The 27,419-nt window shown below is 46.9% G+C and overlaps 1 protein-coding gene across 7 annotated transcripts in view; it reads left to right on the top strand.

The window, feature by feature from the left end:
- Usp32 (Ubiquitin specific protease 32) overlaps window positions 1-27,419 on the top strand; it is a 115,367-nt gene that overhangs the window by 79,392 nt on the left and 8,556 nt on the right. For all 7 annotated transcript variants that reach the window (XM_050168868.2, XM_050168890.2, XM_050168862.2 and 4 more), the window contains 5 exons: window positions 115-305; window positions 5,411-5,497; window positions 5,722-5,842; window positions 16,272-16,463; window positions 19,751-20,215. In XM_050168868.2, coding sequence (XP_050024825.1) covers window positions 115-305; window positions 5,411-5,497; window positions 5,722-5,842; window positions 16,272-16,463; window positions 19,751-20,215 — 1,056 coding nt within the window. The remainder of the gene's footprint in view (window positions 1-114; window positions 306-5,410; window positions 5,498-5,721; window positions 5,843-16,271; window positions 16,464-19,750; window positions 20,216-27,419) is intronic.

The raw sequence follows: 27,419 nt of genomic DNA, 5'->3' as shown, positions 1-27,419 counted from the left end.
ACTCATAATTGTCTTTATGTTCTGACATTCTTTAGTGTACTTGGCTGTCATTCACGTGATCAAATGCTTCTGGTGCCTTCAGAGCTAATTAAATGCATGGTGTCTCATTTATAGATGAGGCAGGACGTGTACTTCCTATCATCCCAGAAGACACGGCCAACACTCTTTGGTCTGCCACTGGTCTTGCCTTGTCATGACGGCACAAGTCGACAGGACCTGTACAGGCTTGTATGGACACAGGTGGCACGACTGGTCTCTCCACTGCCACCATCCGAGACCACTGTGCCCAACCATGCCCAGGACTGGTGAGCACTGCCTTCATACAAGGCTCACTCACTGCAGTATTAAGCTCATTCATGTCTCCAAAGTGCTGCTGTTCAAACATTTGATGCCTCTTGTCGCATGGTAAGCTGAAGGTACATTCACTTTGCCTGCACCACCTGAACCAGTTCACGAGGTGCTGCACCCTGCCATTCGTTTCAGCTGTGCAGGAAAGGTGCAGGGCTGGTTTTGCTGCACCCACTCCGCTCTCGGTGCCGAGTTGGTGCAGGCATACAGGTGCAAAGCAGCAGCTTCACACCTGTACACACCAGAAGCCGATCATACCTGCAGTTCAGGACCTCTCAAACATACGCAATCTGTGCGCATTAGTCGAACATAACATAATGCCTGTACCGCGTCTGCACCTTGGCATTCATTTCGAGTGTCGCACTAACCCATGAGAATATCACATGAGAATATTGCAAACTTCAGTCAGAGAAATCCATCTAACTGCTGAAAGAAACATTTTGTAAAAATTTTCTAATAAATGCAACAACATTATCTCACTTATTTGCACCCTACACAGCTTTGCTTTTCTGAAAAAAGAAATACGGCATCATCATCAAAATTGTGGTTTTGAGAAAACAAAAAACATTTCACAGCTGATATATTGAAAGAAAGCTTGAAAAACAGCACGAAAGGCCATCAGTAGGCGCTAGGTTATACCTGGTGCCTACTGGCTTAAATAATCATGTCCGTTTGACTGTTGCCAGTCGACGACATAGCATGCACTGCGAGGACGTTCACTTCAAAAGGATTACACGTTTTCGGGCCCTCAATTCCCCGCGAGCTCCGTCCCAACGCAACTTCACTGGAGATCTCGCAAACCACAGTCTGTTCAGTAGCGAGACCGTAATCCTGATAGCTCTGCGCCAGCTACACAGAACCACTGTGAGTATTGCATGCGAAAATGCCGAGAATATTGTTCATTGCTGCAAGTCAGATGACCACGTAAGGAGTAGCGGGCTTTGCAACCGAGGCTGTTGCATTATTGGCGGTCGGATCTTCAACAAAATACCGAATGTTTTGCTCCGTGGCTGTTGTAGGTGCAATCTTGTAGAGCGTAGCTTTCTCATGTGCTCTTAACTTATCCACTTCCCCTTCAGTTACGACAACCGCCGTGTGGATATGTGTGATCCGGAAAAGCAGTTGAGGCGTTGACGTTTGGCGGTGGTACGACTTCAGCAACGAGCTGGCAGGTATCCTGTGCCGACTCCGACGACGGAATCGTTTTCATTTGCGTCTCGTACGTTTCTGCCCGTAACGATTCATGGAACGAAACTTTGTCGGACCTCCAGCCACTCCAGCATGTCCAGTGTCGCAGTCGCGAGACTAAAACAAGATTGCAGCTGTTTTCGTCGTTTGAGTGCTCGTGGCCCTTGGAACCAATCATGACTCGCCATCTTGGTCACATGCTCAAACTGGCCAATAATAGCGTGCACCACGAATGTCTTTTTCCGTTGTGATTTTGTGACCAAATTTCGGAGATAGGCGCCAGGAACACGGAAAATAAAAATTGATAATACGAATTTTGGGCCGATTTTCAATCCCAAATACGCAGATCCCCTCTTAAGGGAAGAGGCAATGAAAACTTTCGTTATTTATTTATTGCAATAAATTGGTGAAATTTGGCATGGAGGTGTGATTTGTTATGCTGATATCATAGCTGAAATTAGTTTCGTGCTATATATTATAGTTTTCGAGTTACAATTGAGACTCTAATGGTCATCTCCAAATTAATTACACATTTCCCCAAGATTTTCTCATCCGCATGTTCACGACAGCCCATATTGTGCAATAAAGCTATTGGTTTATATATTAAATGCCGAAATGAGCATAAAATCTTTCTAAAGTTTCCTAGGCATATTGTCTTAATAGGGACTTTTGCAAAAAAACCATTATACATTTTTTTATGAGGTGCAGTTAAACATGGGCAGCTTTATTGCACTCATCAATGTTTCAGGGTCTAAATTCAAAAGACAGAATGATTTTGTCTTCATTCAGTGTGAAACGGCACTGAGGTGACTGAAAGCAACTGCACAAAATATGAAAGCTGAGAAAATGTCGCTCAAAGTTTCATTTGTTGTAAACATTTAAATTTTTACTTTGAGCACCTAAAACACACCTGGGATGTAGTACTTTTCCTGTGAGGACACATTTTCTTTACATTTTGAGGTAGTTTTTTGTGTTCTTGCAGCAGTTTCGTGCACCTTAGTTGCCTTTTTCATCATCGTGCATTCATCATCCGTCATGCAGAGGTAAATGACAGCGCATTCAGAACGTCCACTTGTCTCTCATTGCGCAACCTCTTTATTAGTGAATTGGAACTGAAATCTGCAGTTGAATATTTGACGTGAAAACTTCTGCTCCGCCGATGTCATGTTGCCGTCACGACCACACACGGACACGCATTCACCATTGCTCATGGACGTGCTTTCACCATCGCTTGTGGACGCGCCGTCACCGTAGCCTATGGTCGCATCATCAGCACCACACGCAGGCACGCTTTCCCGGTCACCCACATGCACCGGTTGTTCCTCGTCAACAAACTCGGCGGCATCCGCTTCTTTCTATGAGTAGGTTTCTCCCTCTTTTCCATGCCTTTCATGGTCTTCCGTACACATAGGCCGTTCGGAACTTGATTACTTCCTTTGGGGCTCATCGCAGAAAAGGTGCGTAAGCTCCCACGATCGTCAATCACGTTGATCGGAACACGCAGCTCGCTGCTGTGCAAATGCGCGTGAGAGAGGTTCGTCAGTAATTCAAATCTACAACAGCGAATAGGAGCGCGCCCTGTGCACCACGTGACTGCTGCGCCCAATCGCAATGCCACATTTGCCTTTTCTTTGCTTGCGTTTGCTGGTTTATTTTTCAGTGGAGAAATGCATCACTCTTATCTTTAGCTTCAATTTCTCCTCTTTACGATAATATCAAGATGGCAGCGCATCAACGGATAGCCGGGCGATCTGTGGGGCAACGGTGCCTTCCAAAGTCCGATTTTATCGCAATTTTTGATGACAGCACTCTAGGAAAGTGCTTTTAGATTTCTACTGCGTATTTTGTTATGATATTTCACCATGAGGTAAATTAAGGTCCACGGATCGCAAAAAAAAATAAAATCGGCAAGTCGGAAATTTTGACACTTTGACCACTTCAATTGCTGCGTCCCCCCCTAACACTTAACTGCACTCACTCACACTTATACTCTCATCCTCTCCCACTCGCCACTACCCACTCACGTGCATACTCACATCCACTCACACTTTCCTATAATAACTCGCATATACTCATGTCTACTTAAGATAACCATCGGTGACTTTTGCTCATACTAATGGGAGTGAGTATGCCAACCTATGTTGACATCAATGGGCATACACAAGTACACAATGTAACAGTACTTTGTGGTGTCTGAGAATTCACTTTGATAAATTCATGAAATTAGATTCACCAGTCAAGGTTACCAGTCAGGTGGTTCACCCATGCCTGACATCGGTGCCTAAGTTCTTGGTGAGTGCAGTCTAGCGAGCAAAAGCACATCCGAGTAATCATGTTTGCCCTTGCTGGTGCCACACTTCAAAGCCGAAGGAGAAACCTTCCGAGAGTTAGTCCCACGGAGCACACTGACGAGTGCATTGTCTGTGAATGCATCACCATCCACAAACGTGGTGGTGGCTTCGATTAAAGCCGTATTGGACCAGCGGTCATGGCATAAAGTCTAGAAAATCGGACGGCAAAAGTGTTTTGGCTTCCGAAATTTCCAAATGGTGGTGCTGCGAAGGCGTCCGAATTATCGGGCATGTCCGAACAATTGGGCACCTGGAAAATCTGTTCACTGTACAGGACACCCGTCACTAACAAAAGTAATTGGTGATGCGCGCCTGCACACGCTTGCACGCAAATTTCCACCACGGTCTTTTTTTCTCGCGTGCAGCATTGAGGGATCTCTCCTGAGCTCTTTCTCTATAGAGGGGGGAGAGGAGTGCTGGTAAGAGGCGCCGCCGTGTGATTTAGTGTGCTGCTGAGAGTATTGTCGGAGCGCAGTATGTTCGAATTAACTGTTGCAAATGCTTGCGTGTTCGAATTACCAGCATTTTCGCCCATTGGAATACACATAACTTTGATGAGACCGCAGCGTTATATTGAATAAACTGGAAGTTTGAACTAATGAGATTTGACTGCATTAAACCCCTTTCAGGCACTGTGTACACAGTTCTGTATGGCACGATAGTGCATCAACAGCAATAGCATTGATGAAACTAATTATATTTAAGATGTGTCACATACATCTTGGCACTCTGCTGATTGGAATTGTGCTGCATGTTTCAATAATAAGTGCAAAATGCTTTAATAAAATGAGTGGGATGGTGGATGGTTGTTTATGGTCGGTGTGAGTGTGACATTGTATATAGTACATTCACTTCTTTCATTGTTTTTCAGTGTGTAGCACCAGACATAACTTTCAAGTGCCTGGATAGGTAGTTTTCAAGCCTACTTGACAAGAAATATTTGATGTTCTCGTATCTAATATTCCTGTACTGAGTTTTCGCATAGAGGCCCCGTTCTGTAAACTTGACGAAACTCACTAAAAAACAAAATTCCTAATCCATTTTCCACCTGTATGTTTATGGTTCTGAAAATGCAAGAAATGTGGTGAAAGTAATTTTTCAATGAACAAAATTAATTGGTGGCCACAAATGCAAAAAGTGTGAATTTGCCAGATATAGGAGTGCTGAAGTAACTCTGGCATAGCTATACTGTGCTTAGTGATGTTGCTAGTGTGACCAGGTCTATATTTCAACATGCTTTATAGATGTCTTGGCTTGTCCTCTGGAAACAAAATGTTTTTATTTCTAACATGGATTCTTAAACAATTTTCACAGAAAACACCTGCCGCAGTGAAGTGCTGTTTAAGACATAATGTGACTGAGCATAAGTCTTGAGTTCATTTGCCAAATGCAATCTGGAGCTCTCCAATTCAGTCTCTCTCATAAGTGCCATGTCGCTTTGGGTCTAAAGATGTCAGTCATATTCATGCAGCTAGCTGATTCTGACATCATCATTCTGATGTTTATTTTTCCCCCTTTTCAAGTGATGATAGCCTTGGATATGAATACCCGTTCACGTTGAAGGCAGTTCATAAAGACGGATTCATATGTGCCTGGTGTCCTTGGTACAAGTGAGTGTGCTAAGTTCTTCTTTCTAGCCTGAAATTTAAATTTCGGAACATTCTACAAGCTTCGTGTAATTTTGCTTGGCATGCAATAGATTATATTTACACTGTTTAATTAATCACTACTTAATTTGTCAGTCACGTCATGTATATTATAGCGCTGTTTGATATGTAAATCAAGTGCTCCATTTTGGGTGCGAAGTGCATATTCTAGTTAAATTTCTTTGCAGATTTTGCCGTGGCTGCCCAATAGACTGTGATGATGCAGACTTCAACTTCAGCTCTCTTTACCTGTCCATTGACTGGGACCCAACTGCATTGCACCTGAGGTACCAAGCTTCTCAAGAGAGGGTGAGTTCATTCAACACAGCTTATTGAGGGTTGCACATCAGCCTTGTGAGCGCACATGCAGTTGAGCATGGTCAGTTCGAACTCTCAAGCGACCAAGCATTCGTGTAAAGTGGAACTTGGACTAAAAGCAGTCCCTTAGACGCATTAATCCACATGCAGAGCATGTCCAAATGCCTAAAAGAAGGGAGTGAGGCTTTTCATGTAGGAAGTACTGCTTGTGCATTGCATGCATTGAAGGCACTTGTGGCCTTTCAGAGAGAACCATGACTCGGTGAACCCTTGTAGAGAGCTGTGAGTGTGCTCATGATTGTGCCCATTCATTGTTTCATCTTTCTTGTCTGTTCATTCATGTCTCATCCAGAGTAGTATGACAGGCCTGTGGCCAGATATGTGCAGTTTATATTAAAGACGGCACCTTTCCCCCTGAATGTGCCTTCTATTGATTGCCCTCCTGTTAGACTCAGTCCATCCTTGTCACCAAAGGAAGAAGGTGTTTATTTTATTTATTTATTTATTTATGGTACCCTCAAGGCCCAAAGGCATTACAGAGGGGAGTGGGAAAACGGGAAGTATAACAATAAAGTATGGAAAATAAACAATGCAGCATGTTAGTAATTACTAATTATACAATACTATGTAATATCTTGCCCAATATTTGTAAGTATGACAGACAATGTAAACAAAGTAGCATCTTGATAATTCCTGTTAGTACAATGTTAACCAGTGACGTCCTTAGTCGCTTGTAAGTACGGCAAGTAAATGAAATAACATGTTAATAATTCCTAATTATACAATGTTAGCTAATGCCTTACGAAACAGTTTGTTGTCGACAATAGATACAATTTCACAGGGAAGGTGGTTCCACTGTCGTGATGATCTGGGAAAAAAAGATTGACTCAAAGTGTTAGTGTTGCCTGTTTGAAGTCCGACCTTATGGCGATGATCGATGCGGCTCGATAGGTAATGAGGCTGAGAAATGAAGTTACTGTGAAGGGAGGAATGGTAATAAAATTTGTGAAACAGTGTCAAACGTGCTTTTGTTCTACGAGATGCAAGTGATAGAAGAGATAGATTGTCCTTCATTGATGTTACGCTAGCTGTACGGTTATGATTTGAAAATATGAATCGGACTGAGTTATTTTGGACAAGCTCGAGTGAAGAAATAAGGTTTCCATGGTATGGGTCCCACACAGCTGCAGCGTATTCTAATTTAGGATGCACTAATGACTGGTAAAGTAGTAACTTTAAGGGTGGTGGTGCTTTGGAAAACTTGCACCCCTTCTTCCCTCTCAACTAAAAGGCAAGCATATTCCATGCAATTTAGTGATACGATAGTAAGTGAAGAGGGATGTCCCGATGCAACACCCAAGTCCTGCACACATCGTTTTTTGGCAGTTGCCTGCCAGCACAGCTTGCTTAAAGAAGCAGAGTATGCATGCAGGTGTTATCTCACCATCTCAATATAAATGATTTTGCAGGTTTGAAGGAAGTTTATTTTTAGAAAGGCGGACATTAAAGGTTGGTATGGTTAAAAATATACCCTGGAATTAACTGGACCCTTGCACCAGGAGCCCCTCCAGTGCTTGCTGATGTCAAGGTTCTAAATTCATAATTTGCGCTCTGTAAAGATTTCTGTAACAGTGCTAATGCAAGTACAGCAGGACATTGTTATAATGATGTCACATCCGACACAAAAATACCTTCACAATATTCAATATCTATTCCATGTCAACCTCGAATAACGAAGTTGGTAAAATTGGCAATTTGCTTCATTATATTGAAATTTGACCTTTTATGTGAATAAGTACAGTTGCTGATGGATTTTTATTATTCCCTAGGAGCCACAAAGTTTTTCGAATTACTGGGCAGTTGGAAAGAGCAAATTTGAATGCGTGTTTATGAATATGAGAGCCAGCAACAAAAGATAGTTTCATGCCATGTCAACAATATTGTTACGTGTAGAAAGACACAGACAAAAGAGGCTATTTACAGACTATTTACACTAAATGGAGCCAGAGCGCCAGGCCGACATTCACTCGCGCCAAGGGCACCGACTCACTTCGTCGTCGTTCTCATGGCGGCTCGTCTCTCGGGTATTTACCGATCATATCGTAATACTACCCCCCGGCGGCAAAAGCGCCGTCACGGTGCAGTTAAATATCCAAGGCACGTGGAGAGTTGTAGGGCTTGAGTCTGGCGACGTGGACAATGTCACTGGTAGTCACAGCAGAGGACGTAGTGGGCGTGGCGAGAACGATTTCGTAGGTGACATCTGTCACTTGGCGAAGCACGCGATATGGGCCGGTATAACAGGAAAGCAGTTTCTCACAAAGGCCAACTTTACGCGATGGTGACCAAAGTAACACGAGGGTGCCGGGGACAAAAGTGACATCACGGTGACGGAGGTCGTAGCGCTGCTTTTGTTTGTCTTGAGAGACTTGTAGCCGAGCGCGCGCAAGTTGGCGAGCATGGTCAGCATGGGCGATAGCATCACGGGCATAAGCGCTAGTTGATGCTGTGTTGGACGGAAGCACAGTGTCCAGCGGTAGCGTCGGTTCACGGCCATACAAGAGGTAAAAAGGAGAAAAGCCAGCAGTGTCGAGACGGGAAGAGTTATACGCAAAGGTGATGTAAGGTAGAGCCTGGTCCCAATCACGGTGGTCGTCTGAAACGTATTTGGATAGCATGTCTGTAAGGGTGCGGTTCAAACGCTCAGTGAGGCCGTTCGTTTGAGGGTGGTAGGAGGTGGTAAACTTATGCTGTATTGCGCAGGCACGCATGATGTCGTCAATGACTTTGGCTAAGAACGTACGGCCACGGTCTGTTAGCAATTGACGCGGAGCACCATGAATCAAAATGATATCATGCAGGAGGAAGTCCGCAACATCAGTTGCGCAACTGGTCGCAAGAGCGCGTGTTACGGCATAGCGGGTCGCGTAGTCCGCCGCGACTGCAACCCACTTGTTTCCTGATGTAGATTCCGGAAATGGGCCGAGAAGGTCTAAGCCGACACGATGGAAGGGCTCGGCAGGGATGTCGAGCGGCTGCAGGTAACCAGCGGGGAGCTGGGAAGGCTTCTTGCGTCGTTGGCAAAGTTCACAGGCGGCGACGTAACGTCGCACGGAACGGGCAAGGCCCGGCCAGAAAAAACGGCGACGTACACGGTCATAGGTTCGAGATACGCCGAGGTGTCCTGCCGTTGGTGCGTCGTGAAGCTCTTCTAAAACGGTTGAGCGGAGGTGTTTAGGCACGACAAGTAGGAACTCAGAGCCGTCCGGATGAAGGTTACGACGGTACAGAGTACCATCGCGGAGGACGAAGAGGCGTAGTGTGGCGTCGGCCGGAGTGTGTTCAAAACGGTCGATGAGTGCTCTGATGTAGGCGTCACGACGTTGCTCGTCGGCGAAATGAAGCAGCTGCGACACAGAGAATATGCAAGCAGCACTGGTAATATTGGAGGAGTCAGGGTCGTCAACAGGGTAACGCGACAAGCTGTCAGCGTCTTGGTGCAGGCGGCCAGACTTGTACACCACGGAATATGAAAATTCTTGTAGCCTCAAAGCCCATCGACCAAGGCGGCCTGTAGGATCTCTTAGCGATGAGAGCCAGCAGAGAGCATGATGGTCAGTGACTACGGAAAAAGGGCGACCGTAAAGGTAAGGACGGAACTTCGCTACCGCCCAGACTACAGCAAGGCATTCTCGTTCTGTAATGGAGTAGTTGCGCTCCGGTGGTGTGAGGAGGCGGCTCGCATAAGCAATAACGCGATCCTGGCCACGCTGACGCTGGGCTAAGACGGCACCTACGCCATGACCGCTGGCATCTGTACGCAATTCTGTAGGGGCATCAGGGTCGAAGTGGGCGAGGATGGGTGGTGAGGAGAGAAGAGTAACGAGACGAGAGAAGGCGGCGGCTTCTGCAGTACCCCACGAGAACTGTACGCCTTTCTTCAAAAGATTAGTGAGGGGTCTAGCAATTGCCGCAAAATCTTGAATAAAACGACGAAAGTACGAGCATAGCCCTACAAAACTTCGAACGTCGGCGGCTGTCTTCGGAACCGGATAGTCTCGGACAGCGCGAGTTTTGTCAGGATCAGGCTGTACTCCGGAAGCGTCAACGAGGTGGCCCAGAACAGTAATTTGGCGGCGGCCGAAACGACATTTGGACGAGTTAAGTTGCAGCTTCGCCTTTCGAAATACATCAAGTATAGCTGTGAGACGCTCAAGGTGAGTGTCGAACGTGGGTGAGAAGACGATGACGTCGTCGAGGTAGCAGAGACATGTGGACCATTTGAAACCTCGGAGCAAGGAGTCCATCATACGCTCAAAGGTGGCAGGGGCGTTGCATAATCCAAACGGCATTACTTTAAATTGGTATAGGCCATCAGGTGTGATGAACGCGGTTTTTTCTCTGTCCATATCGTCAACAGCAATCTGCCAGTATCCAGAACGAAGATCAATAGAAGAGAAATAGCTGGAACCGTGGAGGCAGTCAAGGGCGTCGTCTATACGTGGGAGCGGGTAGACGTCTTTCTTAGTAATTTTGTTCAGATGACGGTAGTCTACACAGAAGCGCCACGTGCCATCCTTCTTCTTAACCAACACTACAGGTGACGCCCAGGGACTCGAAGAAGGCTCAATGATGTTTTTGTCTAGCATTTTGTTCACTTCGCTTTGAATAACTTGGCGTTCCGACGCAGAAACTCGGTACGGTCGTCGGTGAATAGGAGTAGCATCGCCAGTAAGAATCCGATGCTTGACCGCGAGTGTCTGGCCTAAAGGGCGATCGTCGAAGTCGAAAATATCTGTGTAGGCCGATAATACTCGATAAAGGTCTTCAGCCTGCGCAGAAGACAGGTCCGTCGCAACCATTTTCTGTATCTTGGGATCGGCGGCCGAGGCTGGCACGAGAGGCCTGCTAAGCTCGCAAGAAGGATCGGTTGATAAATTTGCCACGTGATGGTCGCCGAGACAATCAACGTTGGCAAGGCAAATACCTTGTGGTAGAATTTGCTTCGCCAATCCAAAGTTAAAGATAGGCATGAAAGTGCGGTTCGCAGTAACAGTAAGTATACTGTGAGGCACGGTAACGTCATACTGTAGTGGAATGTCGCGCAGAGGAGTGACGAGGTACTCGCCATCAGGGACTGGTGGGGAAGACAAGAGTTCAATATAGGCTATTGATTTTGGCGGCAGGCAAATAAAGCCAGTGGGGCGTAGGCGGCACTGGGGTGCGTCAGAAGGTTCTGCGAGAATCGGTAACTCAAGGCGAAGGGTACTGGCAGAGCAGTCAATAAGAGCAGAATGCGCGGAGAGAAAATCGAGGCCGAGAATGAGGTCGTGGGGGCAATGAGCAATCACGGTGAAGAGGACAGGAGTGTGGCGGCCGGCGATGCTAACACGTGCCGTACACATGCCGATGATAGGCACAGTACCACCATCCGCAACGCGGACGACGCGTGCCGACGCTGGGGTGAGGAGCTTGTTCAGTCGTCGTCGGAAGGCAGCACTCATAATAGAAAGATGTGCCCCTGTGTCGATGAGTGCCGTGACAGGATAGCCATCAACGTCAACGTCAAGAAGGTTTTGGTTCGTGTTTAACGTGAGCAGAGGATTTGAGGGCAGTGTCGACAACGCAGCTTCACCTCCAGAAGCTGCAGTGCCTAGTTTTCCGGCTGGGCCCGGGAGGTGATAGGCGGCGAAGAGAAGCGGCGGGGTTGGGGCGAACGGGACTGACGGCGTCGAGGTGAGGGCGAGCGGCTGTAGCGAAGGTTCGGAAGAGGAGCATCAGCGGCAGTGGGTTCACAGCGGGTGGCATAGGGAACAGACGGTCGAAAGGTGCGGGAGTAAGTGGCGGCGTATGTCCGAGGAGGCCGAGGCCAACGGTTGCGGCAGTGACGAGCGACGTGGCCGATGCGACAGCAGTGAAAGCAGATTGGTCTGTCATCAGGGGTACGCCAATCGGACGGGTTGCGGCGAGATGTGGCGGAAAAGGACTGGCGCGGACGAGGAGGGCCGGTGGAGAACTGGGGAACGCTGGGTTGAGATGTTGAACACACGGAGTTCAGACCCATGTTCTCAAATTCTTGTCGGACTACGGCCTGAATCATGGCAATCGTGGTTGCTGGCGGATCGGGAGGCGTCGTGGAGAAAGCTGGCGAACAGGCGGCCTCAAGCTCGCGGCGAACAATACGGGTGACGTCGTCACAGGTGGTGGCTTGACGCGATCGACCCTCACATGTCGACGTAGCAGCGGTGTTGGGTAGCCGCGTGATGTGGTGTGTGATACGACGGCTCTTGGCTTGTTCAAGGCGACGGCATTCTTTAATGATGTCGTCGATTGTCGAGACATTGCCGAAAACAAGCAAATTGAAAGCGTCGTCGGCGATGCCTTTTAGGACATGTGACACTTTATCTGATTCAGACATAGCATCGTCAGCTTTGCGGCATAGAGCCAAGACGTCGAAGATGTAGGAAACGTACGGCTCTGTGGATGTCTGAACGCGAGACGCAAGTGCCTTTCTCGCGGCAACCTTGCGGCCAATGGGGTCGCCGAACAGTTCCCGTAGCTGTTCTTTGAAAGAGTCCCAACTGCTGATGTCTTCGTCATGCGTCTGGTACCACACGCGTGGCGTGCCGCCAAGATAAAAGATGACATTGGCGAGCATGATAGTTGGGTCCCACCTGTTATTAGCGCTGGCATGTTGATATAGCTTGAGCCATTCGTCAACGTCCTGTCCCTCCAGGCCAGAGAACACACCAGGGTCGCGATGTTGGGCAACAGTGATGACGGGAGCAGTCGGACCAGCCGAAGCCGTTGCAGAGGCGGGCTCGTCACCGGGAGGCATGGTGACAAGCTCGACGTACCGACCACTCCGGAGTTCCGTGGCGAGGACGGGGATCGCTCACCTCCACCAGAATGTTACGTGTAGAAAGACACAGACAAAAGAGGCTATTTACAGACTATTTACACTAAATGGAGCCAGAGCGCCAGGCCGACATTCACTCGCGCCAAGGGCACCGACTCACTTCGTCGTCGTTCTCATGGCGGCTCGTCTCTCGGGTATTTACCGATCATATCGTAATAATATCCTTCACATCACCGGTAGGAGGTGAAGCCATCTATGCTTTCCCATCCACTTTGCCCTCATGACTAGTAGTGTTCTCTGAAGCGAAATGATGCTATCATGTAAAGCGCCGGCAGCAGGTAGCGAATGCTTCATTTGCTTTTTCAACACGTGTCTGAAACTTGAGATTATGCAAGCTCCAGTGCTCAACGCGCTGGAAGACAGTACCAGTGGCGTAGCTAGGTCGTCTAGCACCCGGGGCCCATAGGTCTTCTGTCAGCCCCCCCCGGTGTAGCCTGCGGAAAGAGGGGTGTCTTCAGACGTATATGACACCCCCCCCCTGGCCCCTTGCACCCGGGGCCCACGGCCCCCCGCCCCCCCCCCCCTCGTTGCTACGCCACTGGACAGTACACATGATGCCAGATGCCATGCCATCTTGGCACGGCCGCTCTTTGCACACACGGCAGACTACCTCTAAATCAGCGTACATAAGCTGCATATGAGCTTAACCATGCTGACATCTATGCATAGCTACAGCCATGCTAGAAAAAAAGACTTGCCAACCTGCCCCTCTTTGCAAGTGCGTGATCGCGTTATCATGAGCTCGCTCTGCTCCACCCCTTTCCCCTTGCTCGCATGGAAAGACTGTGCTCGCCAAACCTCCAACCTTCTCGGCTCACCCACGCAAGCTTTCACTTGTAGTCAAAGCATACAGTGTAGTGTGCAGGGCACAGTAGGATCTTATCGCAGTTGCACTTTATAGTACGGAACGTGATGTGTCGGTGATCCCTCTGGTACTGAATTTGAGAGGTGTGTTTGCAAGCTTATAATTCAACCATTTGACCACCTTGGTTCATGGAAGTTTCCGTCGTCTCCATAACCCTTTGCACCAGCAGTGAAATTTTGTTATACAGTGAAGTCCTAAGACGAATTCAGTTAAGCTGAATTCTTGCATATAATAAACAACATGGGAACATTTGTTTGGTTTTCCATAGAATCGATGCAAAAAAATTCCACTTGAAACGAACTGCTTCAGACGTGCTCTTCAGTTAAGACAAACATTCAGAGGGACCGTCACCGTTCCTGGCGGCTAGGTTGCCTCGATGCACCATCAGGGCACCCTACTGGAGGCCTGCAGCGAACATCGCCCGCGGACAGAGGCAAAAACAAGAGGAGGAAACAAAGAGACAGTGACGTTTCACTTCGTGAACACGGATTACACACAAGCTTCTGACTGCTATAGTGCATACAAAGCTATTGGCCCTCGTTGCACCTAGACTGTCCGTATCGCAGATTGTATTCAAAACAGGGTTCGTGTGGCCACGCCATACACAACAGCCACTGGAGTAGAATGCCCCCTTATAAACATTCGCTTACTAACTAAATAACAAGCATGGTGTCAGCGCGCACAAGTTGTGGGGATGCGCGACTCTCACGCATCCCCTGATATGCTGTTTTCCCGCACGGCTCGCGTGGCCTGGCGCCCGCGGCGGTCGGAGCGGTACAAGCGCGGTGCGAGAGATGGCGCGACTGTCGCGCCGCGGCGGGGTTACTCGGGCGCCGAGAGACAAGGCTTTGGGTTCGGGAAGCGAGCGGGACGGACGTGCCGCCCGCGCGTGCGCCGACCATGCTTCTGCGAGACCGTCTCGCGTGGTCGCCTTGGACACCGTTGGCGTGACCGTACACGCGAACAACCAGGCGTTGGGATCCAGCATGGGGTGAACATATTCGCTCGTTTTCTGGTCGCGGTGAGTCGGACTTCTAGATTTGTCGCGCGCCCATCGGCATGTTTTGCGGATAGCAACTCGGCTAGCAGGCATTGATCTATGAAAGGTGCAATAAATGCCCTTGTGATATTTTGCACTACTGTGTTGTCGTTCCTTTGTCCCAAGAGTACGGAGGAGAATCCCCATATCTCCCACAAAGTAAACATGAACACATCACACTCGATGACTACAGACGCTCGCTGTCGGAACGCTAACCTGAGGAATTGCGGCAGCAGCAGCGAGCAAAGTGACCTTTCTGCTGTCTATCGCTTCAACACAGACTGAGCAGCGAGAACACAGCGCATGCAAACCTACGAGCAAATGGCCCACCTACACTGAACCCGCAAAGCAGACTGCGTTCAAGATAAAGCCTGCACGACTGCATGTGGCTGAAGTGCCACACGCTTCTGCCTCCCCTCCCTGGCACCATGCGAGCAACGGAAGACGGCGCTCCTCCTCCTCCTCCTCCTCCTCATCCTCCTCCTCCACCTTTGTGCACGCGAGATCGAGCCACTATAGTCAGCTCACCGTTGCATGCTTTCACTCGCGCACACAGCATATGGCGCACGAGGACGATGTTATCACGACACGAACCCAGTACGTCTGTGTCGCAAACGAAACCTGTGCCAACTGCCAGAGGAAGTCAACCTAGCGTTCTGTTGCCTGCCTTGTTCCTCTGTGACGCTTTGCCTCGTTTGTCCTTCCCCACTTCACTCAACGTCACCTAGACTTTCCTCTAAGTTGCGTTGCCTTGCCGTGTGCTCAGCGTGCTCCTTCATACTTTACCTAGCTCGGAGCCTGCACTGATGACCTGTGAGGCTGCAGATGCCTGCTTTAACTCCCTAGTGAACTTTTTCCGGCAGCACAAAGGCATAGAAGGATCTTTAAAGTCATTAGGTGAGATGTTTACGGCTGCTCACCGATTTGCACAGAAGCGACAAACATCCATCATGGACTGGATGAAAGCAAGCAAGAGTACCACTTGAAAACAGTTTTCTGTTTCAAGTACAGCTAAATAAATGCTTTTTTTTTTGTCATTTTTGCCCCATTTTAAGTCAACTTTATTTACCATTTTGAAGTAAGATATGTGGGTGCACCTGGTCATGTTGCCAATTATTCTTCTGATAAGACTAACAAATTTTCATGGTCCCTACGAGTTTTTCATATAGGGAGTCTACTGTACAGTCGTACCTCAGTGTAACAGACACAGATATAACTAATTATCAGTTATAACGAAGTAAAGAAAATGCGTCTGGTCTGTGTCAACACATAACAAATGTCAGATATAACGAAGGTATTTTTGTGACAAGTGCAACTTCCTTATAATAGGTTTGGCTGTATTAATATCATGTATAAATGCACTTCATTATATTGAGGTTCTAAATACATGGTATTCTATAGGCAAGAAGCTAAAAAGTTGATTAATTTTATCACGAATTTCATTATATTGAAGTTTATTATACCTAGGTTTAACTGTTTAAGCACATATTCGTAAGATCCTAATATGCATTTTGTATTTACTTCATTACATCCATGATTATTACATTGAGGTTCTGCTGTAATTGGACAAAGGCTGACATGACTGTTGTTCTGACAGGTGTATGTGGACCACCCAAGTGTGGAGCGCACACGGCAGCAGAAAGTGGAGCCCATCAGTGTGCACGACTGCTTGGCGGCCTTCACCAAAGAAGAGCAACTGGGTGACCGTGAGAAGTATTACTGCTCACATTGCAAACAGCACCAACTGGCCACCAAGAAGCTGCAGATATACCGGCTGCCTCCCATCTTGGTAAGCATCCTGAACAGCATACTAGCCTCTTATTGCATGGTTTGGATTTCTCTCTGCATCACAGAATGTTGAAACTTAGCAAACAAGCTTGCATTTAGTGGTGCTATCAAAATTTGTTTGACATTCTTGCCAAAAAAAATGGAGGTTGTTAAGGTTTGTTTTCACCATTAACAAAATGACTGCGTGGGCCTGCGTCAAAGGTTGGTGGTTTGGATTACCGCACTGTCCATTCCGGAGGGGATGAGGTGACAACAATCCCACCCAGCGTGCGTTACGAGTGGCTTGACTGGCTGACCGGCGATGAGGTCTACACCTGATCGATCGTGAACCGGAGGCATGAGATGGGAGGCGACATAAAAACAAAAACGCAGTTTAACAAAAATAAAATCAAGCCCGAGGCATCATGAAAAAAAAGAATATACGAACTACAAGCAGATGAAGCCAAGCTTCGCGGAAGGCGTGCGAGTCGCACACAACACCAACTCTGACGAGACGCGTGACGCAAAGCCCACCACATGGGAATTTCTAACACTCCCCATATAATAAAAAATATGCGACACAAATGAAAAATACACGCGACAATAAACAAGGCAAACACTACATTAACTCAATATACAAAAATGAACAGGCGATGAATACTTAACCCTTTCGCTGTCACGGACGTACCGGTACGTCATCGCGCTTCCCCCCCACGGTGTCACTGACGTACCGGTACGTTCTCTATCATGCGTTCAAAATTTCGCGCCTGAGCGCAAAGCTGGTGCTCCTGAATTAGCCACGCCATCTGTTGACTCTTTCTACAAGTTCGTATATTCTCCCCGACGTGTGTTCACACATGTATTGAAGAGTACGGTGCGACTGCCACTCCCCACTTTCTCTTTGCTGAGTGGCGCGGTGGCTCCGCGTTCGCTGGATCATGCGTCGCGCGCGTGTTGTTATGGGTTCAAGGGTTGTTCTGCCATCTCCGCTGGTTTGAAGGTTTTTATTTTTCTTCTGTTGGTGTGTCTGCTACGCCGCGTCAAGTTCAGGCGCACATGCCGTTGCCTCTCCGAAAAGAGTGACTCGATTGCTGCTTTCGCTCTCTCGCCGAACCCTCGCTTCCGACTTGCAGCTGTAAACGTAAAGCCCTTCGAACTTTGTTTAGCCTTTTTCCATCTCCCTCTGTCTTCTTGATCACGCAACGTCCCATTTCTCTCCGTTGTGCGGGCGACTGAAAGCGCATCCTCCCAGCGCGCGGTTACTTTCGGATGGCTGAGCGCGCAGGACCTTCGTCTGCTCATTGGTGCGGTGGCTCAATTCCGATTTAGAATACGAGCCGAGCTCGGATTCGGACTCGGACAAAGTCGCTTGAGACGAAGAGGGTTCCGCATCGTCAGATTCGGATGTTGAACGGATTTTATAATCAGGCTGATGATGATGATGATGTTTACTAACAGCAGCTGCAGAACACTGAAATGTGCATATAGCATTGACTACGTTATTTGTATACCAATCATAATCAAAAATAAATTGCTATGTTCATTCCCTGTTATGCTCGTTCCCTGAAACCAAGCCAACCCGCCGTGGTTGCTCGGTGGCTATGGTGTTGGGCTGCTGAGCACGAGGTCGCGGGATCGAATCCCGGCCACGGCGGCCGCATTTCGATGGGGGCGAAATGCGAAAACACCCGTGTACTTAAATTTAGGTGCACGTTAAAGATCCCCAGGTGGTCGAAATTTCCGGAGTCCTCCACTACGGTGTGCCTCATAATCAGAAAGTGGTTTTGGCACGTTAAACCCGATAATTTAATTTTAATTTTTGAAACCAAGCCGACACTGGGGGTGCATCACGGCCAGAAAGATCCGACAGCGAAAGGGTTAAAGATGGAATGCGATTTAAAAAAGAGTCCGGCGGAAAGTTCCGAGAGCAGGTTGGAACATGAGGCTTATCTGTGGCGTGCTCGTCGAAATCCCGATCTGAAGAAGCGGGCTCCTGGTACCTCGCTGCCGAAGATCTTGACGGACTTGCGCCGTCTGTCGATCTACCGGCAAAGACTCCGGCCTGGGGGCTTCAGCCTCCCGGCAACCTCTTCAGCTGTCTCCTGGTGTACAACCACGCTGCTCCATCTTCCAAACCACTCTGCTCGTGCTCGCCGAGGCAAGCATGTCCCTCGTCACGCTCTGGTGACCCACGTAACCAACCAGTCCGGCGTGCTCGGGAACAACGGGGAGTCCTCCTCCCGATCGCCGTGCGAGCGGCGCTGCGGCTGCAGTGGCAATGGCGGGCATCTCGAGATGGGCCCGGGCGTGCACTTTGTGACAGCCTGCGAACTGAGTACCGTGTGAATGGAAGTCTCCAATTTTTGCCAGCCTTAAATTGTTCATGCAAACTGATTCGCAACGTCAGTCGAAGTCATAGTGCATTTGGAACCTTTAGCAAAAGCTCTCGGAAACCTGTTGGTGTAGTGAAAAACTTTAGCCTGGCGGTGTGGTTTCTTAAGTTCCTATGTAAAGCTACGAGTTCAGTCTTAAAACACAGAAACACTTGCCACTGCAAGCATGAAACTTCTGTGCACAACTACCATGACTAACAGCATGCCATCGCTATCATGTAGGGCCTTCAACATGAGAATAAGCACTGTTTGAATAAGCTGTTGCCTCTTGTGAATGTTTACTGCTGATGAACAGCTTGGACCTTTGCTGTCATTTGGCAGCAATCCATGATTGCCTCTGCCTTGTGAATCTGGCTTGAGGGACTGGTTTTAAAACTGACAATTTCTTGTCTGCTTCACTTAACCAACCATCTGTTTGAATGTCTCACTACCATCATTATCAGACAACATTCAGCTGTCAAGGTTTGTCCATACTGCTTTTCATTTGTTTAAAGTTGCAAACCCATCTGAACTTGTATTCTCATATTGTAAATTTTAAAGTGACAATTGGCTGAAGCAACCAGCGCTGACCATTCAAAGGAGAAATAATGCCTCTTTTTTTTCTATGCCATCTCTTGGCAACCAGCACTGACCCTTGCCCTCTGCAAAGAAGCAGAAATAGTCTCTCTTTTTCTCTGTGCAACCTCTCTCTATCGAACCATGTGCAAGAAAAGGCATTTGTGGGCTGGGACATCTTTGGTCAGTGTTTTCACATCAGCATTGTTGGCTGTACTGATACAACAGAAAATATGTCAACAGAATTAATTTTGTCAACGATTGTGCACTCCTATAGCAAGGAATCGGACTGTGCACTGTAACATGTCAAGTAAAGGTTTCACTGCAAGTGACTGACCGAGAATGTTCCTTTTTGCTGCAGATCATCCATCTGAAGCGCTTCCAACTACTCAATGGCAAGTGGGTCAAGTCGCAGAAGATTGTGCGCTTCCCTTTCAAAGATTTCGACCCAACTGACTACCTGTCACCTGTGCCACGCAAGGCAGCGCTCAGCTTCCGACGCTACTTGCACACTGCACAGCAGAAGGCCTCCTCCCCTCTAGTCAAGCGGCTGGCCCCCGAGCTACCATCGCGGTCCAGCATATCCAGCCCGGTCCGCGGCAGGCCTGATGTTGCTGAACTTCGATCAACTTCAGCTTTCTGTGCAGCCTCTCAGTCACAGGCAGCGACTGTAGCAGCAGTTGGCTCATCACCTCGCAATGGTGTACCACTGTCCAATGGTGACGTCGACGTTGGCGGTGGTGGTGAGCCTCAAGACCATCACAAGCATCGGCTGCATCCGGGCTACAGCCCACTCGACCTCAAGTACCAGATGTACGCCCTAGCAGTGAGTGTTACTTTCCTGTTCCCCTTATTTGTCATCAATAATTGTTTTCGGATCATTTAGTCATTTTTCGATTTCATTGCACATTATGTCCTCTTTTAGATAACCTGTAGATAATTTTATTTCTTCAACAAATTTGATGAAACTGCACAGACTGTTTAGTTTTTCAGGCTGACTTGAAATATGCAATTATTTTTCTTGTGGATCATTTAGCACAGGAAATCAATAAAAATTGGCACACCATCGTTATTTAAGACGATAGAACAAAACTTCTCAGCAGAAAGCTGTTATTAGGTGTGTGCATACTTGAATATGCTATAAATGCAGTGCTGGAAGCAGTTTCTGAATGAAATCATAATTAGTAAATAAATTAGAAATAAAAGCAACATTAGAACTTTGTTGTTATGTTTCTGCTTCATGTGAATTCCTTGTCGTTATTTTTGGGGGTTTATTAGTTCTCAAGAGCAAAAGAGCACTACACCAACAGGAGCGTAATCATATAAGCAGGGAATTCATTGCCTTTTGGTTGGCCTAACGCCACCTTGCCAGAAAATTGGAATTGGTTCCTCGAAAGGACTATGCAAACGAATTGGGGAGCTTTACCAAACCATGTATGGACACAAAACGAATTTTCATAATGCCAGAGTCGCAAACTGAAGCATGAACGAGCAGTTGCACTCGCTGATGCCAGTGCTACAGTCTAAGCAGAACAGGAAGTCTTAATAGCCTCGTACATGCAAGTGCACGGTTGGTCCGTGCACCGACGTCCCTAGAACGAAAAAGGAGAAAGAAAAGTTATCATGCCTGAGATATCCTAGCTGTCGGGTGGCACCAGCAGCATAGAGCTCGGGTATTTCGTGCCACAGCTGCGCAATTGTATTTGTTCCTGCCATCATATCTGTGTAATGTGGGGAAAAGTATCGGGTGTCATAAGAGATTCAAGCATCTGTACAAACTTTACAGAAAAGCAGTTGTATTACACGCGGGGAAACCATCGTGCTGCAGTGGATTCCTGGCCATTGTGGAATAGCTGGAAACGAACAGGCCTGACGCAAAAGCAAAAAAAGGCGCACACTGACGGAACTATTATAAAAATTCATTTTTCCCGGTATGACATTAACGCCTTGCTCCATACCTCCCTTAAAGCTTCTACGGCGCGACATTGGGACAACCCCGAACATCGACGAGAGCACCTCCATAGACTTGACACTGGATTACAATTCCGGCTTCCACTTCGGTTGCGGAGAAGCCAGGAAACACTCATTCATCGATTACGGCTGGGTGTGGAATACACCAACCGATACCTTCACAAGATTGGACAAACACGGGACCCTGAATGTAGCGTCTGTCATACTCTCGAGACAATAGCTCACATACTTTGCGTGTGCCCTCAATATGCGGCCTTACGAAGAACACTCAAATCTACAGTCGACAGCTTGGACTCCCACCCCCTTTTCAGACGATAAGCTTTTGGGCGCGTGGAGGAGTGTTCACTGTGCCCGACGTGCCATAAAATCACTTTTGAACTTTTTAAGTGAGACTGGTTTAGACGATTGCCTCTAGAAGCTGTGAGACGTGCAGTTAGTGCGAAATGTGTTTGCGCAATAACTTTTTGTGACAAGATTACTTTCTGTATGGACAAGATTGCTCTTACGTGTATTGCGTCTACAGTGCACATCCGCATATAGGACAACGTGTATATAGTATCTCATTGTACCATAACATAATCACCCACCACCTACCTTTCCCTGTATTTCCCACTTCCCTAGTGAGGAGTAGCAGGATAGAGGCACGCTCTCCAGGCCGACCTCTCCTCCTTTCCCTTCATTAAAATCTACTCCTCTTTTAAAGGGACACTAAAGGCAAATACGAAGTCAAGCTAAAGTGATTGATTACTGCTTGAGAATCTCTAAGGCGTCAATATTATCGCGAACAGAGCCTTAATAATTGAGAAATCGAGGTAAATGCAGGGCATGATTAGACTCCCCCGGGACTCCCCTGGGACTTGCCCGATGACAAAAGCACTCGTCAGTTAAATTCTGCCACTAGTACTCAACTGATCGTTGCAAAAAACATCCTCGTATTGCATTATGAGATGAAATAAGCTGCTACTTGTCCAGTTCCCTTACATGTTTAGAAAAATGAGCTCATTGAAATTATCGTTGACAACGATGCGGGCGATCAAAAGGTTTTGTTTTCACTCGACTATACGCCGCCCATGCTTTCGTGTTTCAGTGCTTTCCTGATCGCATAGTGCTGCGCTCGTTTAGCTGGCTCATGAAACTCGCACGAACTTCAAGAAGCAAAGAATTCAACTTCCATGTGATGTCGTGGGATGCCTGAACAGTCTACGCCACTTGACCAAAAAGCAGCTGCAGCGGCAAATCTGCCGCTCTGTTTTGGCTCGGTGTCACTGTCTGTCGGACAACGTTTTACTGACCGACGGCAGCAAAGGACGGTTATGGTGGCTAGACACCATAGGGCGTTGATGGTGTATGCAACGTCACCACTCCCCCGGTTGGGTGGCGGTATATTTGAATTTTGAAAAAGGTATTGAGACCCTTCAGATATAATAATCTCGTAAACTATGTATTTTCTTGGCACGAAACAAGCGTTGCAAGGTTTCTGGAATGGTATTTAAACAGTCCATGTCGACTTAGTATTTGCCTTTTGTGTCCCTTTAAGGAGTTTTTCAGCAAGAACTGAGTGAATTTTTTATTTCGCATTTGATCTTTTAAGCTATTCTTGTTTTATGTGTGTGTGCACATGGGTATGTATTTGTCCAAAAGCACAGTAGAAACTCTGTGTTTTCAAAGTCTGTCAGATCAAGATTTATCCAGAATGCAAGCTTTGTTTAGGAGGTTAGACCTGTGATTGGTCTAGCACAAATATACATGTTTAGGCAGTTTGCATAATGTTGTTCAGCCAGCCAACTTTTATCGTGAGAGCATTTCTTAGTAAGATTTTTTAAAACTTGTTTTACTGCTTACAAGAGCTTATACAGTTCAACCCATTTATAATGAACTTGATATTTCCATGAAAAACGGTCATTGTATCAGTAGTTCATTATGTCCATGGGTGGGACTCCTGCGCCATGCTGCACCAAAATGGCTTCAGTATGTGTGCTCTGACAGTGGCCACGAACAAGTGGATTCGTTCTCTAAAAAAGAGTGCATACATTCACATTTCGCACACCGCATGACGACGGCAATTTTTTTGCTTGTAACACTGGACTTTTTCGCACTTCCGGCAAATGGCCAGCGCGCATGCTGCCAGGGTGGCTGTATTTAGCGGTGCGGCACTCCCTAGCTAAGTTGCAAAACAATGAAAAGTAGAGTGTGGGTGCTGCAAACGAACTAGAAACCTTTTTAACTTTTTCCCTCACGTCCAGTGCTTCATTATCTTGTTGCTACTGTGGCCTCTGGTTTTGCTCTTGTACTGTTTGCATGAATAGAAATGTGTACCGTAATGAATGCTTTTTATGTGAATTACAGTCAACGACCAAATTTTTGGATATGGCTGGTAATTCAGACGCCTTCGCGGAACCGCCGCTTACCCCATAGTGCAGGGGTTCTCAAGCATGTTGGTCCCAAGGAACCCTGCTAAGCTCCATGAAGCGCTAAGAAACCCTCTCCCCCACCCCTAATGGAAAGGCTAGGCATAGCGTGCAACATGTTTGGGGCCAATAGTCGTGTTGGGGAGCCTACTTTGAAGGCGATGTGCAAGCCACATGGTCCAAACTGGATGCAATTGTTACAAGCCAAGACAGCATCGCAACCAAGGCATGCAGAGAAAGAATTAGTTTTTCGTGCTTATCACGCAGGACACATAACATTTCATCATAAGGGGTCTTACAATTAGTGCTGACTCTACTTTGAGTACAGTAAAACATTGTTAATTTGGATTTTACGGAACTGAAAAAAATGTCAACTGAATTAACGAGGTTTTTAAGAAAACAGCAAACAATGCTTACTACATCAACATGCTTTTATTTACTGAATGAATCAGCAAATGCTGTTTCTGTTTTTGCACAAGAGCAGTGCAAAAGCTGCAGTTCTCGTTATCTCATGACTGATGAGCGCTCGCAGCACTGCGCACACATCTCGGATTATTTTTTCGTCAGTGAGCTGGTCGTGAGTAAATCATCCGTCCATCGTGATATAGCCGGTGCTCTTCATCTTCGACAGCTTTGCACAAAGTCAAAGCGAAACTACTGTTTGCCACCACCGCTGCGGACGAGGCCGCGGCCACTGTCGACATGATCATGGACGTGCCTTCAGACGTTGCGGTTCTGAAGGGAAGGCAGCCGACACATGCGCCAAGTCAAAACAAAACTACCGTTTGTTGCAACAAAAGTGCGATCGCTGTCGATGCATTCATGGATGGTGGTGATTATGCAGTGATAAAGGCACGCAGCCAGCAGCCAACGCGGTTTTATGTGCAGCGATAAGCGCAAGAACAAAGGCTTAAGGGCTCAATTAGGCACCATAGGTGCCAATACATACGGTTTCATACAACAATTACTAGAGGGAACTCTGGCACAAGTGTCTATGGGAGCTGCAATGGGACCGGTTGAGCCAGCATGGGAATTATGGGAAGGACATGGCTTTGCCTAACTTCGTCCTTCTGGCTTCAGACTGTTTTGTGACTTTGTAAATTCGTCATTTTCAACAATGTACTGCGTAATAAATAAATGAACATTATCAAAATTATCTTATGGCAGGGTTCGAACACAGGACCTCTAGCACAGAATAATGATATTGAAACCATTACGCCATGGATGCATGCATCGACAAGCGATGTGAAATGCCCTTATGAATTTATCGCGGGCATGCCATTGCCTAGAGACGTTTGGCGCATTTTGATTTGCCCACCTCCACAAGCTAAGTCGTTGCAATTAGTAGCAATTGTGCATGTTCACAGCATCTTCTGCACTTCGAAGAGTATAGATTGCTCTGAAATTTACGACAATGAAGGCATATAAAGCCTATTAAACAAAGCCACAAGAACGTCTGAATCCACGAGCACGCAGATCAGAGAAATCCATGTGCTTCCCATCATTCCCTTTGTGGATCAACAACTGCAGCACCAGAGCTCCCTGTAGTATATTGTAGGAAACTCTGTTAGGCACGAAGCGTTCCGGCGTTGCTGCCAGTCATGATGTATCACGTACGATTTCTGCTGATAGCTATGGCAATGTGGACTCCGCCGTTTCGTTTCGATTGGACGCTAGCGCCGTTTTTTGCACTTTTGCATCATGCAGTTGCGGTGCTCCATGCTCGCCAAGTTACCATACTAGAACCAACTGGGTTTTGCTGCTCTGTGCATTTAATTTTTAATCCTCCGACATATACATCAGTGTGCACGCTAGCGACACCTATCGGCAAAGGGCAGAAATGCACATGGTTCGCCGTCTTTGCTACTTGGCATGCATGGAACCAGGGAAGATTTGTCAGTGTCTCGCGGAACCCTAAGGAAGAACCTGCGGGAACCCCTGTGCCGCTGTTAGCAATGGCGCCAACACTACCTTTGTAATCCTGACTGTTGGCTTCAAATCACAAGAAACATGCCACGTTGCAGTATGCCGATTCCCGAAAGTCAGCTTCGCCGCGATACAGCAGTGTTATGCAAACAAGCATGCAGAAAGCGTTGCGGTGAAGCATACCAAGAGTGTAAAGGGGCAACTGTCACGGACATGGTATGCTCCTTAATTGTACACACAGGCACCCACCACCTCCTGTCGAATTAAGAGCCACGATATGCCTAATACGTATACTGGCAGGCCTTCAGAGCTATTTTGGGCGTACCTGTGACAACTTGAGCTTTTGGGGCAGTAAAGCACAGGCATTCATTTTTTCTGATGTTTTCGCAGCCCCTAGGAAGTCCGAAAAATCGGACATTGACTGGTAACAATTTTCTAAGCATGTAGTATTGCTATGTGTACGTTTTAAAGTCTGAATTAAGCCACTGTTACAAATGTTCTTAGTTTCACCTATACTGGAAACGGAATAACTCATTGTAGTAGTCTCCGAATGATTTGCCTTCATGTGTTTATTTCTTGCGTAGAGTGAATCCACCTCATAAACCCATACATAGAACCAGAATAATAAGGTATGTGGCTATATGGTAGTTAATGAAGTTGAGGCTAACATGAAAGCATTCTTTCCTATCTGTTTTTGCCAATATGTAGTTTTGGTATAATTTTGGCTTCAAGCTTAGAGTGAGCCCTGTGCCACCTTTGTCAACTGTATAAGCAGTGGCGTGAGTAGTGTGAGCTCTATGCCCTCTTTGTCAATCAGATAAGTAGCGGCGCAAGATTGTGGTAGCAAGTTATTACTTAAGAAAGGTGTTCTACTTTCTGATTTCTTATTAACATTTCATTTGTTCGTGACGGTACATCTGCTTAGCTTGCATACAAAGGTGCAGCAGTAATTACATTATGGAAATGAAGTGCTGGCCAAATTGTTGATTTCTTGGAATGCAAAAGAATCTTGCATTAGGGAGGCTTCAGTGGATTCAGTGAGCATCTCTTTCCCCAGGGCAGGTATAACATAAAACTATGCCAATCTACTTTTGTGCCCATATGGGAGAGGCTGGAGCCATTTTTACCTATCACGAAGGGCAAATAGTGGATTTTGAATAAAAACAGATTGGAATAGTTTTACATTATACCGGCCCAGGTCGATTGCGGCTCTTTGGGTTTGCAGTGACATATCGTGATCCAGAAATTATGTTCCCGCATCGACTGAACTGCATAATTTAAGAACATTTTGTGCTGGCATCACGAGCATCGGCACGGGCATATATAGTTCAATCACAGTGCCACAAATGTTTTCGGCTTTACAGAAAAGCATGCACCGTGCCGCCACTCAAACCATGCTTCAATATTCTAGTATATACGCTAGTATATATTAAAATATATGTATACACGTCCCTCATTCTGATTGGCTTGCGGCAAGGCAAAACTATTTCTATTATGTAGAGATGGCATTCAGTAAACCACAGTAGTTCATAACTGTGGCTTCTCTGAACGCTCTGTTGGTGAAACGCATACCCAGGCACTTCACCCACACTGTTAAGACATAAAAGAAAAATGTTCTTCATAAAAAATGTCTTGGGTTAATTTTCGAAATTCGGACTCGCTATTGCAGAATACATGTTTTTTGTTACTGCTACCACTGATTAAAGATCTACAGGCACTATTGCC

Source organism: Dermacentor andersoni, chromosome 3, assembly GCF_023375885.2.
Source record: "Dermacentor andersoni chromosome 3, qqDerAnde1_hic_scaffold, whole genome shotgun sequence".
NCBI lineage: Eukaryota > Metazoa > Arthropoda > Arachnida > Ixodida > Ixodidae > Dermacentor > Dermacentor andersoni.
This window is presented reverse-complemented; position numbering and strand designations above follow the sequence as displayed.